The sequence below is a fragment of the Lissotriton helveticus genome, chromosome 8 (genome assembly GCF_964261635.1).
Source record: "Lissotriton helveticus chromosome 8, aLisHel1.1, whole genome shotgun sequence".
NCBI lineage: Eukaryota > Metazoa > Chordata > Amphibia > Caudata > Salamandridae > Lissotriton > Lissotriton helveticus.
This window is the reverse complement of record NC_136069.1, coordinates 369,319,898-369,337,482: the sequence shown is the minus strand read 5'-3', so window position 1 is coordinate 369,337,482 and position 17,585 is coordinate 369,319,898. Positions and strand designations below refer to the sequence as shown.

The following is a 17,585-nucleotide window of genomic DNA, read 5'->3' as shown; positions in this document are numbered from 1 at the left end:
TCCCCTCGCGACCCAGCCCCAGCACATTTGCTCCATAAGGTAAAGGAAGCCATACTCCCCACACTTCTGCAAGTCCTCAACCTGTCCCTCACCACCGCTATAGTACCATCAAGCTGGAAACTTGCTATGGTGAAAGCACTTCTCAAAAAGTCCAACCTAAACCCAGAAATCTGGAGTAACTACCGGCCAGTATCTCTGCTCCCCCTGGTCAGCAAGATCCTGGAGAAACATGTTAATAGCTATCTCTCAAATCACCTTGAAACACAAAATATTTTGGATACAACCCAGACTGGGTTTCGCCCCAAACACAGCACTGAAACAGCCCTAATAACAGTAACCGAGGAATCTAGGAAAATCCTCGATATGGGTGGATCAGTGGCACTCATCCTATTGGATTTGAGTGCCGCATTTGACACAGTACATCACGTCACCCTACTAGAGAGACTCAAGGAGGTGGGAGTGACAGGTAACGCTTTCTCCTGGATCAAATCCTTCCTAACAGACAGAACATTCCAAGTATTTGAAGGCCAGCATACCTCCAGGAGGATCCCACTCACGTGTGGGATGCCACAGGGGTCTTCACTTAGCCCCACCCTATTTAACGTATATGTAAGACCCCTTGCCGATCTAGTTACCCCATTTGGAGCTAGTATAGTAACATATGCCGATGATACGCAACTTGTGGTAGCCCTCAACCACCCCGACGGCAGCACAATCGACATGGAAGAGTGTCTGACGAATGTGGCTATCTGGATGGATCAGTCTTACCTGAAGCTCAACGGGGATAAGACCGAACTTATGATCCTCGGTAAGACAACCAGTGGCCCCACAGATCTAAGATGGCCAGCATGCCTCGGACCAACACCTGAACCCAAGGAAAAAATAAAGAGCCTTGGAATATGGCTGGACAAGCCACTAAAACTTGACCACCAAGCGGTTCAAGTCGCAGCAACATGCTTTAGCATTTTAAGACAGCTTAGGAAAATCCTTCCACTTCTCCCATTTACCGTACGAAGAACTATGGTACAAGCCCTGATACACCCCCGTTAGACTACTGCAACGCACTATACCTAGGCACCCCTAACGCTGTAATAAGAAAACTTCAAGAGGTACAAAACTGCGCAGCTAGACTATTATATCACCTCCCCAGGAAACAATCAGCCAAGCAAGCACTGAAAACACTGCACTGGCTCCCCATATCCGAGCGTGTTAGGGTCAAATCACTCTTTATTGGGCACAAGACCCTCTGGGACACAGGCACCAAACTCCTTTCAAACATGGTCTCGTTTCATTGCCCCCGCCGCAATCTGAGGTCAGCCAATCTGTTCCAAGCCAAGGTACCAAAGATTAGGAGGGCAAGAGCGGGGGGATGTATGTTTTCATACAATGCAGCCACTCTGTGGAACACACTTCCCCTCCAACTTAGATCCACAACACAGCTGCTCCCATTCAGAAAACAACTAAAAACTTGGCTCTTCCAGAAGCTGCAGTAGAAAAGGAATGTGGTGATGCCGGGAACCAGCGCTGGGATGCCTAAGGGTAGCCATGCGCTTTACCAAAAATAGATTTAATAATAATAATAAACTGGAGAAGTGTGGCTCAATGGTTAGAGCGACAGACCCTGATGCAGAGGTCTAGCCCGGGACCAGGGTTCAATTCCCCGCCTCAGCGGGTCTTGGCCTCAAAATTCCACGGACCTAATAATTCTCGCCTCGGTGCCTATTCCAATCATGGAGTCCCACTCTGCAACTCTGGGCAATAGCTTGCTTAATCTCCACAACGGCCCCCACAACGCTAAGGATGCCTGGCCTCCACCTTGGGGGTGCCCAGGAGTGGACACCTCACAGGGAAAGCCAGGATGGGTTCCACAGCGGTATTCGTACAAGCGCCTTGAGACCCTTGCGGGTGAGTGGTGCGCTCTACAAGTATCAATTTACATAATCTCATGAGAAAGGTGTAAGGAAATAGGAGCCTAGTACACAGTGATAGGTTGGCTCCATCAGCTGGACAGCTGCCTACTACAATTGGCCACTTACTTGAGCGGTCAGCTGTTCAGCGTCACGACTGCGCAGAATCCTCAAATACATACATGTGTTCCATTTGCTTCTAAATATTGGTACCTATATCCAAATGGCTTAAAGACACATCAGAAGGCCAAGTGCAATTGAGCTTTGAGTGCTGAGGAAGATAAAGTGTTTCTGCGAAGAAAGAAGCCTACAAAAATACCAGAAAGCACTGAAATTCATCTGCAGTAATATCATTTGCATTGTCTGACACCATCTTGGTTTTTGAATCAACAGCATTTTGCATTCTGGATGTGTTCTTTATTTTATTCCTGCAATGGAAGTATCAGCTTGCACACTCCACCATACATAGGATAGGGTTGTTGGCTCACAATCTAGGGATAACAGAAGGTGTCTCTTAAAACACAAGTCTTTATTTTCTTAGTTGTACAATTCTTCCTCCACGTGTGGTTGCGTCGTTCAAAACATGTGTGGCTTTCAAATCTGGGGTCACTTGAGCACAGGTTCTCGGCGGCCTGGTGTGGCTTTGCTTTCAGTTTTTGGTGTATTGAAAGGCTTTTTTGTTTCTTTGAGGTTTGCTGGCTTCCATTCGAGTAACCGAGAGAAACTAACAAGGAAACCTAAGTGCTGCACGCTGTGGCATGCCCTGCACGTGCGAATGCTTCAGGAAGGCTGGATTTAATATGAGATTCTGGCAGAGATAAACATGTGAATCAGATTGTTAATCCTTTAATTCTTTGGCGCAGACTTTCCAAAATATTGGAAGCGGCTGAAACAAAAGTAAAGCCGTTATTTTTCACACAGCGCCGCGGTAGAAAAGCATAAATGTAAGATTTTGTGTGCGCTTGGTCGCTGTCCTTTTATCCAGGTAAATTAAAGTAGCCAACGTAGTCTGTAGACTGGACCCTCATATGCAAATCAGTCTTGACCCTGTTCCTCAGAGGAACAGTTCAGCCGGATGTATGTCGTTACTACGCATGCTTTTACAACGCATGCCTTTACCACGCAACTTTTACAACGCAAGTTGTTACAACGACTTGCGTTGGGGGGCGCTGGTTAGTGAATAGTTTAATTTACTATTCCAACTCCAGTCCCCGTGGATAGTAAGGAAGGTTTTGGATAGTAAATTAAACTATTCCCTATCCTACTTCGCCCCCCAGCGCAAGTCGTTGTAACGACTTGCGCTGTAAAAGTTGCGTGGTAAAGGTAGTGCGTGGTAAAAGTTGCGTTGTAAACACTGTTTACCGTTCAGTTCCATCTGCAAGGCCAGGTCCTCCCTGCACCGGAACAGAAGCAACCCTGGACCGGTTTCACCCTTGCTATGGGCTCCTCAGCCAGATATAACTTGGTTCCAGTGGCACAGTGAGCCTAGTACCAACGCCTGGGCCTTACCGGTGCACCTAGGGCATGGGGAACAGGGTCAACACTGATTTGCATGTTGCTGGGTCCAAACTGAGGTGGCACAGTGGGCAAAAAATAGTGTATTGGGATGTGGCCCGAGGGATTGCCAGTGGCTGAGATTAATTTAAGCATTCAATCCATCACTTTTGTTGTTTTTGCACCCCTCTTGACAGGGTTCATGCAATGTATAAATTTCGGACCCATATAGAAAGCCTTACGGCCAAGTTCTTTTATTTAGGATCCCAACACTCTAGGGTTACTTGAAATCTCCCCACTTGACCTTCTAATCAGGGCTCGAGTCGGGGATTCACGCTGGTGGACGGCGTCCCCCCACTTATTTTACTGGGAGCTTGATAGCTGGGGCAAATGGAGCCACACATTCACTCTTTGGCCTCTCTGGGGCGAGATCGGAGCTCATTCAGAACGCTGCTCACGTGCTGGCCCTTCTGATGCAATCGCATCTAAGGGGTGAGTGAGGGGAGGCAATGAGTCTGATAGTGCAAGCCACCTTTCGTGACTTCACTTCCTGTCGTGACATCAGCGTCCCCCCACTTCTTTTTTTAGGACTTGTGCCCTGCTTCTAATACTCGCAGGTTGATTTAGAAAAAAGTCCTATATCCAGCCAGAGCAAGTGTGCACCCTCAATATGCTGAAATTGCTACAGTTGTTCGGTTCACAACCCATCAGGCATTCTTCCTGGAATCTACTTCTTGCATAGATTTGGAGGGGTTAGTAAACTTGTTTTCCCATATGCCTAAGGACTGTCCATCGAGCAGGCAAGTGTGGAGTAAGAAAATATGCATTTTCAAATGCTTCTTTTTCGCTATGTTCTTCTTATTGTGAATATGTTTCCATGTGAACAAATCTCTTCCCTGCACCTGCAGTATAAAAGAGAGGTGTTTGGGACACATCTCAATCCAAATGTATTACCCACACCTACTTGTTATGGGTGATGGGACAGACGGTTGAATGGCGGAATAATGCAGGGAAATACTCTGCATGCTTTTACCACGCATTTTATTTTTCACCCCACATTTTTTTAGAACGCATATGCTTTTACAAAGTATGCCTTTACCACGCATTGTTTATATATATATATATATATATGTATATATATATATATATATATACAATGTATTTGTGGGGGAGATCCCCCCCACTCCCCCGAACTTACCTTAACCCGTTGGCTGCTTCCGCTTTTTTTGCGGCAGAGTGGCCGTTTTAAAAAACGGGCTCGGTCGCGTCAGCCATTGGCCGACGGCAGCACCAGCGAGGTAGTGCTGCTGTCGGCCAATGGCCGACGACAGCAGCCAACGGGTTAAATGCGTGGTAAAGGTATATGTTGCAAAAACATATGCGTTCTAAAACCATACGTTATAAAAAATGCGCGGTAAAGGTACAACGTGGTACAAAACCTCGTTGTAAAGGCTGTTTCCCGAAAATCCGCTGGAACGCCAACATTTCTGCGGTAAATTATTCCCAGGGCTGGACAAACATTAATTTCTATAGAGGTGTCAGGGATGTGGCTATTACGAAAGTTGAGAGCGGGAAACAGCCTTTACAACGAGGTTTGTACCACACCCGGGAATAAATTACAGAAGAAATGTTTGCACATTCAGCGGATTTTCCGTTGACCTCGATTCTGTAGATTGGGACCTTGGATGTGCAAGTCGCAGTTATCTTCCCATATGTGCAAGAATGGGCGGAAAAAAATGTGCTTCGGCCTTAGACTTTCTCCTTCTCCCTCAGGTGGTCTTGGAAGAAAAATACACAGAATAAAGCATGTGTGAGCTTAACCGTGACAAAAATGAAAGCACGCCTTATCTCTTGAAGTGAGTTTAACACGTAAACGCGCCCCCTTAAGAGATTGGTTACCAACTAATTGTGGATTTCAGGGAAAGTACGTTTAGAAGAAAGGGGTGACAAGCCAGTCACCTCGATTCCTTCTTTTCTGTTTGAGTGGGGAGAGAGCAGCATCTTATACTGGAGTTTGGAAGCGGATGTCGTGACGTCACAAGTCAGCTGTGATAAACCATTTTGGCCGGGCAGGGGTGTGTTTTCTTGTTCTTATTAAAGGCGAGGAGATTGTTACAAGAACATTGTGTATATGTTACAGCGGAGTCGTTTTAGGTGCCTGTATATTTTATGTGCACTGTGGTGTTACTATATAACGAAACAAATACCAGGGGTGTCGGTGTATGTTACCATACAAATTGAAAGAAGGAGCTAATGCTACGTTATGACGCGCAGTTTTCTGTAGTGCCCTGTAAACCGTTTTCACTGCTTCTTGGCGATGTGGTGGGCCTCTGGGAGCCTGGCAACGGCGCATCGTCACGGAAGGAGCTTCTATGAGTGGGCCCTAGCCTAGCGTGCCGTGTGTGTGCGTTTGTATTGGGCACGGGAGTGTTGTGCCCCTGTTAGCCTAGATATGACGTTCTATGTGTAAAATGTGTGATGGCAGAGATCTTGCGAGGGGTGGGGGGGGGTGAGGGGCACTGGAGCCCCTCCAAAGCACGGGGTGTTCATATTCACGGAGCCTTAATTTTCCCAAGAGGCGCTTTTTCACTTTCTAGCCATTTCCCAGGCCTGTGGTCAGTTTGTTTTGTGCTATATTGATGGTTAACTTATTCTTGCATACTGGGACACGCTGCGACTTTTGTTAGGTTAGAGTTGTGCATGCGTTGGTATTTGAGTGCACTCCAGTGCAACGAGCGGGAACAAGCCGAGATAGCTCAGTAGGTTAGGCACCAACAGCAGTAACAAACATCTCGCAGAGGTCGATAATAGAAACGTAATATCTTTGAGTAGGCAAATAATCGCACAATTTAGCAAGCGCCCAGAGTCCATGTAATTTGTGGAGTGAGTGTCCTGTGCACAAGGACAACCCTGCTGTGTCAATATTGCCTATGGTGGTGGTGTTGAAAGTGGCACTCTCGTCTAGGCAGTGCACGGGCGCTGCTGGAATTGTGTTGGCGTTAGTGCGCATGCTTGCTGTGTGCGTGAACACATAATTCAGTAGAGATATTTTAGTATTAGGGTGCAAAAGTGCACTCGTTGCCTGGGTCCCTCCCTGGACAGTGAGATGTGGATTTAGCTGCTGGCTTTGAGTGCAGCTAGGCCCGAGCACTGTGTAAACTAATCAGCCTGCTTGAAGGTGAATGGTGTGGATTAAGTTTGAAACGACTGAAAGGCTTAAATTAACACCTTTCATTACAAAAACTCGAGCGGTGATTAGGTTAAAAGTAAACAGTTACCCTCTAAGGAAGTGGGTTGATATGTGGATTATTGCACCTAATCACCTTGTGAAAGGTGGATGAGGCCAGGCTTGAGTGGGCGGGGCTTCTTCAAGGACTGGCCAATGAGAGACGGGCAGGAGTTACCTAGACTTGAATGGGTCTCTAGCCTAGGGGCTGGTCTTAGATCCATCAGGGCACAGTGGTCAGCAGCTGCCCTAGGAAAGAGCGGGCTTATAAGTGTGTGGCAATCATTTGGGCTTGTGTTTACCATGGCACCCCTGGTGGCAGAGCGGCAGGAAGCCTAGAAACCTGTGCTTGGAGACACCCAGGGCCTTGCTTGGACCAGGCCGCAGGAGGTGATGGGAGGGCAGCCCTGGAAGGGAAGGCAGGAGGCCTTGAAGGAACGGAAGCCAGCGCTCGCAGTCAGTGTCGGGATGGTAATCATTGGATTCTGCTTCACTCCTAGGCGGCTGAACACCCTGAACAAGTGCGCCTCCATGAAACTCGATGTGAACTTTCAAAGGAAGAAGGTGAGTCCGCGCATGCGCCACACTCCTGTCTGTAACCGTGATAAAACCATGCGAGAATAATTGTACAGAAAAAGCTGCATGTTAAATTTAGCAATTACTCAAAGTTTGGGTTAGTAACTGGGACTAATCAGTAAATGTCACCCATTTAAAATACCCATATGTTAAGTTTTAGTTTACATACGTTTTTTCCGTCAATGGCATATGCAAATGTTGATGTTTAAGCCGCAGAACTACCGCTGTTTTCTGTATGACTTAATTCTGGTTAGTATTCTTTTCAAACCGTAATGTTTTTCATATTCAGTGATCAGGTGCTGAACATGGTTAGTACTTCGAGATTTATCGGTGCAGGGTAATTGTCAAAAATTCAATTGATTGTGTGTGTTTGTTGGTTGTGTAGAGTTCATAGTTAGTTTCTCAACTGGAAAGTTTAAACGTTTACCAAACCACTCACTAGTGCTTAATTCTAGATAGAGAGATGAGATAGACCGACAGATCAGATAGATAGATAGATAGATACATCGGTAGATAGACAGACCACTGCCGAAATCTGAGATTGCCGAACACCTAATGTGTGCTCAGTTCTGATACCACCCTTGACCCTTTGCTCCACCACCCTGCACCCCTGTCTCTCTTTGCCTCACTGTTGCAGCGGTTCTGTTTTTTCAAGTTCCCCAGGGTCGAATTATTAGCCTGGTAAATAAGACAGCAGCTTCATGTTTTCTTTGACGATACCATGCTAAAACAGACGGTTCTCTTTATTGTTCTTTGACCGACAAACTTTGGTGTTATATTTTATTTTTGAGCTGACAGATTATATGGCCTATAGCCATTCATTACGGTGAAGATAGTGCATTGACTTTGCATCAATGACACATTTTCAATATTGTAGCACGTCTGCAGTAAGTATTTATTGCAAAGGTCTTTTTACATACTTTCATTTCAGCAATATATTATACGCCTATTTACGAGTTGTAAATGGTGCTTACAATTCCGTATACTTATTTTTCAAAAGTATTCAATCCGCTAAATATAACAGGAGCATAACACAAAATAGTGAACAAAAAATCTTAAAAGGCAATCAGGGATTCGCCTAAGTGTTATTGAGTGTATCTTTAGCGTGTTTGGAAGTTTATAGAATGTTTATGCTTCCGTGGATCCATTCTTGCTACGTAACACGTGCCCATGGAGGGCGTACACATATATCTAATAATAAGGCAGTCTATCAGTCCTTTCAATTTCCCAAACGTAAAGATTTTGTCCGGAAGTGGAAAGCAGACTTTACTTTGTAACTCCCCTGGGAGGGGTGGCGTGGCGCGAGCAGAGTGTCACTGTCATAGACAGAAGCCCCTAAGGCAGGGCACGAGACGCAGGCAGTGACATAACCCCATTATAAAGAGTGTGCCTTGAGGCCTGCGCTTAGAAGAGTATTATCGGCGTGGAGGAGGGAAGGTGGCAGTAGACCGGATGTCATCACTAACTAATTCAGGGATGTTGTTTGCGCTGTCATTAGTAAAGCACTTACAGCCGGTTCTCTAAATTCAGAACGTTCATCTTAGCACAATGCTCAGGGTTTCTGGTGCCAAAGTATAAAAGACAATACATGCCAGTCAATAATGGTAGATGGTGTTATTTTATCGAAGCTCACCAAGCAGTGAAAAGTGGCCGGTCAGATGAAAAGGGGGTGTGTATTGCCCCGTGTGGAGCGGTGACAAACAGGCACGCGCCGAGTGTTTGTTGATTGTGCGGCACGCCCCCCTGTCACTTCAGTGCGCGCTGCTTCTTAACATGTATTGTGTGAGGCTGTCACTTCCAGAGTGAGACAGAGGCGGGTGATGGGAGGGAGTGGGCGGGGCGTGTAGGGTGGCTAGGTGTGGGTAGGAGGAGGGGGGAGGGGGGACGACAGACTCAGATGCATGCAATAAAACGACACAGATGGGTCGACAGTGACCTCAAAGAACGAAAGACAGCGATATGGGGGGCGGGAAGGGGGCTTGAAGTAACCTACACACGCCGGGCATGCGTCAGAGCTGTTCAGACCAGAGGGCCATGTCCGGGGCGAAGGACATAGCGAAATAAACAGAGACACACATTACAGGAAAGAGAGAAACAGGGAGAGAAGGGGAGTGAAAAAGAGCTTCGATTTAGAGAACCAGAAAAGCAGTCAGACACGGACAGATCATCTTCATGTTGCGCAGGGGCCGTGGTTCAAGTTTCTCCGGGGTCCCTTTTGTACTCTATCATTGTTGCCAGGTGACAGCGTGTATCTAGTTTGACCTTTCCTAAGATGCTTGAAGCCAGAAAGGGATGTTTGGACGGGGTGCCATGAGATGGTGGTGGAGTCCAGTTGGGGTGTTAAAATGACTATAACACTCCCCCCATTCATCAGTTTATGAGTGTCACGGCCTGACGCCATTGGACTTCCTGCATGCAGAAATCAACACACTGGTTAATTTAAAACTCGTGCCCTACATTGCCTGGTGTGGTGTTGCCATTGTGGGTGCCTCGTGTTAACCCTCCCATCATTCTTCGATTTCCGGCCATGTTAGGCATGGTATACCACTTGTTTACACTGAGTAATTGAAGTTAGGGGGGATACATGTGGACGTCAAGCAAACAACGAATAGCAGTAGGAATCAACAGTTGCACTACCCTAGTATATACATGACAGTCAAAGCAAAACCTTATTTGCCATAGTTGCCCGCCTCTTAGGTCCACTGCTAAAGAACTCTAATTATACAGAAAAAATAGAGAACAGAGAGGCAACAATATTGAATACAGTGCATCAATCAAGTTGTTTTTCAAAAAAAGTGTTCATATATGTTCACAAAAAGAGTAGCGGTCCTTCAAGTTGTTCTTCAAATATTTTTATTGCAGTCTTCAAACAATATCTTGACAGAAATGACAGGCAACGCGTTTCGCCCAGATTGGGCTTCCTCAGGGCAAAAAAAATATTAGAACGCCAACGGCACTGCAATACGATGCCCCACGGATGGCAGACCTGAATCTTTGGTAATGAATTAGAGCTGTCTATAAGTTTTGTGGTGCACACATTTTCTATTTAAATGCAAATACCAGTGTGCATGGAACACGAAAATGGTCCTGACGCAGAAATGTAATTTCAAATATGTCTTCCTCAAATACGTATGGTGGTCAAGTCACAGCGATTAATGAGTTAGATTCCGGGTGGACACTATGATAGGTGTCTCTGGATGTTACAAGGCAGAGCGCAGTGACGCCATCCAGCACCCGGTCCAGTTTCTTCGTCAGTGTCAGTCTTTCTAAAAAAACGCGCGAAAAAAACATTGAGTAATTGGAGTTATGGGGGATACATGTGGACGTCAAGGTCTGCAAGAATGCAGATGAGTGATACATGTCTAAAAGGGTCCAACAGACGAGTCAAAGAACGGTTCCATGCCCCCCCCCCCTTACAGGGCACACTGCACAGAGTTACCACTACGAAAGGAACAGGAACAACCCATTCAACTCTTCCAGAGATGTCAAAGGTGTATTCACCACCCCAGTAGCTCCTGGATTGAGACCCCCCTCATGCTAGAGTAGGATGAGGTCCTGAAAGAATACTTTCAGCAGCTCACGTCTCTTCCGCGGAGTAAGTGCTGCACCACTGGATGACAGATGAATTAAGGCTGTGTCTACAGAACAGGCCACGCACTTCATGGCTAATGCACTTTCCTTTACCTCCACCATCATTGATTTAATTGACCGGACAGTTTCGAAATGCATGTATACATTCTTCTGGTGGTTCTTTTCATGAAAATCAGACCAGAACATCTACAGTTGTCAGTATCACGATGCCATACATGAATGTGATTTTTGTGCTCATGCTGCAGACACCTTCACCAAAACTCTAACAGTACCTATTGTGGGCTTTGGATCTGACCCTTTCTCATTAGTGAATAACTTTCAAGTCTATATTAATCCCCTTGCCCTCATTCAGTGGCTTTTCCCGCCTATTCTTCTGTTTGTCTCACTGCTGGTGCATTTAATTTTCACCCTGCTTTTTGATAGGTTGAGGGTCTTCTTCCACTGCTGACCTCACTGATCTGTTTTAATTTCTGGATATTTCTGTGGGATTTGAGCTTTGGTACTCGATGGGAGCACTTCCTTCCTTCTTTCCTCTCTTTCTTTTTGCCCTATCTCTCCCCGCCCTTACCTCCCCTCTGTAGCTGCCCTTCTCACCAATCAGCCTCCACGTCTCTCTCCCTTGCTCTTCACCTTCCCTTCTACTCTACCAACACGAGCACTGCTGCCATTTGGTTTCTTTCTCTTCTTGTCCTGCCTCTTTCTCCCTCTCCCAGCTCTTTCTTTTTCTACCTGTTATTTCAATCTAATCTGTCTGTTGTCCCCTAGTCACCACTACAAGTATTTGATTTGGCCATGTTTGCAGAATTCCAGAAGTTACAAAAACACTGACAAAGCAAATAGCATTGAACGGCCACCATGAAATGTTATTTTGTATACTTCTAAGTTGTCCGTCACATTGCGCCTGGATGCAATGTGACTGCTTTTGTGGAAGCCTAACAGTATTATTTTGTATACTTAATGGAAAAGCGTTCCAAGATGGCTCTCGCGTTGCATCTAAATGCAGTATGACCGCCATTTAGGAAGTATGCAAAACAACAGTCCAAGATGGCTGCCCACCGCTGTTGGTTTTGTCGGTTCTTGTGCTAATTTTCTACAAACACTGGCAAAGCCAGTAGTGGCAGCAGACACACATTGGCAAAGCCAGAGCAATTAACTTTGCCAGGACTTGTTTATTAAGGACCCTGACATATTATCCCTATGCACACTACAGATGAGACCGACTAAACTACATTTAAATCAGGGTATAGTGGAAATAAGTTTGATAACTAACAACGCTATCTTCATTCCTGATTGTAGAAGGTGAGATCTATTTTAATTAGACGCCTCAAGCACACCAGCTTTACAAGAGTACTTTCTTTGGATTGTGTTAGTTGAAGCTCGCCCCCTGTAGTGATTGTGGTTCCCTTTTCTGCGTGAAGCTTTCTCTTACAGAGGCATGCTCACTTCAAGCAGCTTACATAAATGTTCTAGGAATAAAATATACATTCTGAACTCTCTGTTTTATCTGGCGGTACATCGATTTCCTTTCACAGAGTTGACATGTATATGACTGTGTGAACGTCACTGGGCTGCAGATGGCTTGTTCTATTTGTAGAGCTTGGTACAAGAATACTTATCTCTGTCCATGTGGACATGAACATCAGCCGTTTCGTGATATATTTATTTGCCATTAACAAGGCATAATCCTATTGCTCTGTATCCTTTGCAAAGTTGCAAAATGGCCACAAAATACAATTGTCCTTTTATTTGAAAATGTGTTGGCCCTAATTGGTGCTGCTTTCCAATAAATTGCAAATCACGTCTGTCGTAAGTTAGTTTACCAAGTATTGTCCTCTTACTCTATGCCAATTTGTATCACCATGGTGAAGGAATCATTGGGGTCTGCCCTGACCATCAGAAGGCTTAGGTTGAGGATAGTAGCCACTGTTAACAGGCTTTAGTGACGGCTTCCAAATCTGTGCTATATAGTGGGTCAGGTAGACACAATGCAAGGCGAGAATCCACAGTGGCTGAAGTGGTCAGCATGAAACATCTCCTTAGGCACAGCACGGGCCACTCTCTCAGCAGCACAGTCAGAAACATGGTTGGGCAGATATACAGAGGTGGACTTTGGGACAGGAGAGACAAGCAGGCAAGGAGAAAGGGCGGGAAGGAATTTGTGGGCCACAAAGAAGTCTTGGACATGTAGAAAGTGGAGGCTGGTAGGGGATGCAAGGTTGCGCAGAACTGCAGCGTGCAGAAGTGCACAGCGTAGAAGTATATGTTGGGAAGGTAGTCAAGGCCCTACGAGAGAGAATGAGCAAGAGGAGCAGAGGTACTGAGTTTTGGAAGCCTTATTATGTAGCCAGCCAATAACGCACAACTTGTTTCTTTATGTGCTGTGAAGGTCAATATGAAGTGTAATTCGTAGACTGCACGTTAGATAACGCTTCACTATTAAAGAGGCTATCTTAATTTATAGATATAATAGTCTTCATAGACTTTCCATCATAGGATGCTGTAAACTGTAACCCAACTTGATAGCTGGGAAACTATCCAAACTATCATCCAGCTTTATTACTTCAGTTTCGCAGATTATACCCAACAATGCACCTTACATGATGCTAACAGATGAGAGAAGTTACTTCACTGCAAATCGGAGCGTCCTTGCCAGGCTGAAATGAACAGAATATTCCATGTAGATTGTAAAATGTCCCCCGCTTACTACAAAGCGGAAACTAAAAGTAGACTTGAAATCAAAGGCATTCTGTTATATTCAGTGAGTTTTGTCATTAAATATGGACACTAGATGTGACAACATTGGATCACCTCAGGAGAGCAGATAGGGGTGCGCTTCACGAGAGAGCGAGAGCATGTCTTGCAGCAGATTATGATTGCTTCTAGAGAAGGTGCAGTTGGCTCGACTCATGACTTATGGAATCTCCCTCTATGATATATCTTCAATAGAAGTACATGCTCGCTGGCATACAACTGCTTACTGACATTTATTTTCTTCTGAGTTTTATATAGCGCGAACTTGACCCGAATCGGGTATCAGAGTACTTTACATAGCACCAGTTACGTTACATGAGGACACATTAATTTTTTTAGGCACGGGTAGATTGTGATTTGCCCAGAATCACATGATGTTCAGCGTCATTGCCGAGACTCGAACCCAGTTCCCCAGATTCGATGACGACCGCCCTAGCCGTTAGGCCAACTCCTCCCAATGACTCATTAGTATAGTGGTGTAAGCCTATGTGGGAGGCATTTGTCCAATGCTATATGTGGCATCTGTCAGCACAGTTTCATTATCAACTTGGGCTCTCAGGTGATTTCAATAGCCCTGTCAACTTTTTTTCATTTTCATATCCTTTCAAGCTTCCATCAAAATTGTTTGCATATAGGTTATTTGACTGTTGCTCTGAACTCTTTTTTTCCCAGCCAGGAAACTGGACTCCTCAATTAATATATTTGAAGTTACAAAAAGGGGACATACGTAAACTGGTTGATAATTAAACAGAACCATCCAAATCATTCTTTTGCATATATGTAAGCAGAACAGCACTTCTCGTTGTATGTAATGGCATGTGATGTCTTTCAGGGTGAAGACTCCGATGAAGAAAGCCACTGCGCCATCAGTGACAAATGGACGTTCCAGAGGACCAGCCGGCGATGGTCCCGGGTGGACGACATTGACGGCTTCCTGGGCCGATCAGACAGGCAAGGGTCTGTGGGGGACGTGAGGATGAAAAACACGACCAGCAGTGAGAGCGTGCTCACTGATCTGAGTGAGCCTGAGGTCTCCTCCCTCCACAGTGAGAGCAGTGGGGGAAGCGACACCAGGAGCCAGTCTGGCACAAGCACAGTGAACAGAGACATGTATGACTGCTCGGGTCGCGGTTGGGCAGAGTCCACCCTCCTGCCGGACTCCATCTCCCTTAGTGACACGCTCCCCCACTACCCAAGGGATGTCATACATGGCTCACTCAGCGCGAGGAGTGAGAAGCCAGCACGAATCAAGGCCAGAAGCATCTTTAAGCGCATGGATGTTCTAAGGGAGCGAGGAAGCCCTGGAAAAACCAAGGGCCTGGGAAGGACGCGAGATCTGGTGATCAGTGGACCAGTCCTTCAGCAGGAGTCGGAAACTATGAAGTCCTTGCCCTGTGAACGGATAGGGACTGATGACGTGATGAGCATGGCGTCAGACACCGCAAGAAGGGAACTTTATTTTTCTGCTAAGTCCAGCAGTGACAGTAGTCAGTCAGAAACTAGCGGCAGTGCTGTAAGCACGCCCTGCTCAGCAGAACACAATTGTCATCGAGGCAACAAGCGAGGGGGCATGTACCTGGAAGACGTAGACGTCCTAAAAGGACCAGGGGACCAAAATCGTAAGAATGAGTTTCACTCGCAAGAAAATCTTGTTGTTTATATCCCCAAGGACCACAAACCTGGGACCTTCCCAAAGGCCCTCTCCATTGAAAGCCTCTCCCCGACCGACAGCAGCACTACGAACTGGCAGACTGGCAAGAGCTCACTGAGCCGGAAGCCAGGCTGCAATCCAAAGGAACCGAGACTGGCCACCTCCTTCTGTCCGCGAGGGAGCAGGGTAAGTGTTTACGACAACGTGCCGGGGTCTCACTTGTACGCCAGCACTGGAGACCTCATGGACATGGAGGAGGACCTATTTCCACACTTGGATGACATCTTGCAGCATGTCAATGGACTTCAGAAGGTTGTAGATCACTGGTCAAAGAATGTGCTGCCAGAGCTGCAGGACGGGGGCCTGTCGGCGGCAGAGCCGGCTTCTGCACCCTTCCAGACTCCCAATCATATCACATTGGACTTTGAGGGTAACTCTATTTCGGATGGCCGGACGACACCAAGTGATATGGACCGAGATGGAGCATCGCTCGATGAATTAGAAGGACCAAGAGAAAGGAGGGACTCTGGCGTTGGCGCATCCTTGACGAGACCCAACAGGTTGGTAGCTTGAAAATAAAATGTGTGACTTTTGATTTGCTGGTAATATTATTTATGAAGGTAAAGAGTAAAAATTAATTATTACTTTTCTAAAACTCATTTTTTTGTGCACTCTAACCTTTGACCAGTTAAAATTGTGAAGATATGATTCCTATTCAGAATTGGAAGTAGGTAGCTTAGAACACACAAAAGACTTTTAAAGCGCACACGGAGATGGTGAACAGACGTGCCCTTCACATTGGCCATTTCTAAAGCATTTCTAAAGCACAGGGTACACCAGCATCACAGCTACTGGACAGTTCTGTCTGTGTTATGCCTTTATGCCGCTAGGATAGAACCCAGCACCAACTAATACAGCTTTTCCTATGTGAAGGCGTGACTTGTGACTAAAATACAAGGTATATTATCTGTGTTAGTAGCATCTGATAAAGCCCTTTCTACTATTAGTATTTGAATCTAGGACCTTTTTTCACACATTTCTTGGATTTCATGTGCTGTTTTTTGTATGGTTATTTGATTGGGTATGGTTAATAGAGAGCTGTCAAATGCCTAGTCTAGTCATGTGTTATGTGGGTTATTGTGTAAATACATTACTTTGGTTCTGCGAAAGTATTTGCAGTGTGTGGGGCGTGCCCAAGGACTTTGACTGTTTTACTTGAGCTGGATTGGCCACTAGTCCATAGCTTGGCCTTTGCAGATTGTTTTCTGCACAAGATCACAAGCTAGGTAAATTTGAATAAATTCCTACATTTCAGAGCGCTGCAGTATGCAAACTGAGGAGGTATCTAGCTACGTGAAATGCATGTAGTGTATTCAATACTTATACACTTTGTGTTAAAGTGGATGTTCCTAGTGGCAGAGGAGTAACCGAAGCTTTGTTATTAACAAAGCCAATACACCCACCAAGTAGTAACTGTGAGGGTTGCCTCAAAACCTCTGACTTGCATTTACTACAGCTACATGAGGATCTCACATCCAGATAAACAAGGTAGAAACAGTGCACATATTGCAGTAAAGTACACCCATCTGTGCAGGTGTGGTGGAACATTAGCAGGAAAGGGTGGTGTTGAGGGAGCATGTTTTTTTTGGTGAAAGAAACAAGCTACGAAAATAATGTGTGGTTTTGTTACCCTAGTAGTTCTCACAGTATGCAAGTATTTATGGTTAGGAAAAGTGGCACAAACAACCTACATTTGCATGCGTTTGCAGAAAATGTCAATGAATATCATATAATACATCTCATATAATGAATCATTATGAATGTTTTTACTCTCAAGCACAAAGGTAAGTGACTCAATCTATGCTGCTTGATCTAAATCATATTTTTAATTAGGAGGTTCATATTGCAGGGAAGATGTTCATTAAACATAACTAATTGACTTAAATATCGGAAACATTCCAGGCAAAATCATATACTGTTAAATGTAATCTGCATGATAACTGCATTAGAAAGTGCCTGCTGCATAAAGCCTTCCTGCATTAGAAAGTGCAGCCTGATTATACAATATAAAGTGCATTCTGCAAAGTACCTGCCCACACTGACAGGCACAGTCTGTCTCATCTCTTAGTTCATTAAAAAGTGCAGCCGAGCTCATGTCTTCCTATATTAAAAAGTGCAGTCACCCTCATGTCTCCCTGCAAAAAAAAGTGCGGCCTGCATGATGCCGTCTTCGATTAGAAAATACAGTGTGTATGATTCCCTCTGCATTATGGAATGCAGCCTGCCTCATGTCTTACTATCTTAGAATGTGCAGTTTGTGTGATGCTTTCTTCACCAGAAAGATGATAGTCTATAAAAACGCCAGATTTTAGAAAGCGCAATCTTCCAT

General features: G+C 45.4%; 1 protein-coding gene across 4 annotated transcripts in view; it reads left to right on the top strand.

Annotated features, from left to right (window-relative positions):
• The window catches only part of STARD13 (StAR related lipid transfer domain containing 13), a 987,444-nt gene that overhangs the window by 941,514 nt on the left and 28,345 nt on the right, over positions 1 to 17,585 (top strand). For all 4 annotated transcript variants that reach the window (XM_078657165.1, XM_078657167.1, XM_078657166.1 and 1 more), the window contains 2 exons: positions 7,128 to 7,191; positions 14,378 to 15,756. In XM_078657165.1, coding sequence (XP_078513291.1) covers positions 7,128 to 7,191; positions 14,378 to 15,756 — 1,443 coding nt within the window. The remainder of the gene's footprint in view (positions 1 to 7,127; positions 7,192 to 14,377; positions 15,757 to 17,585) is intronic.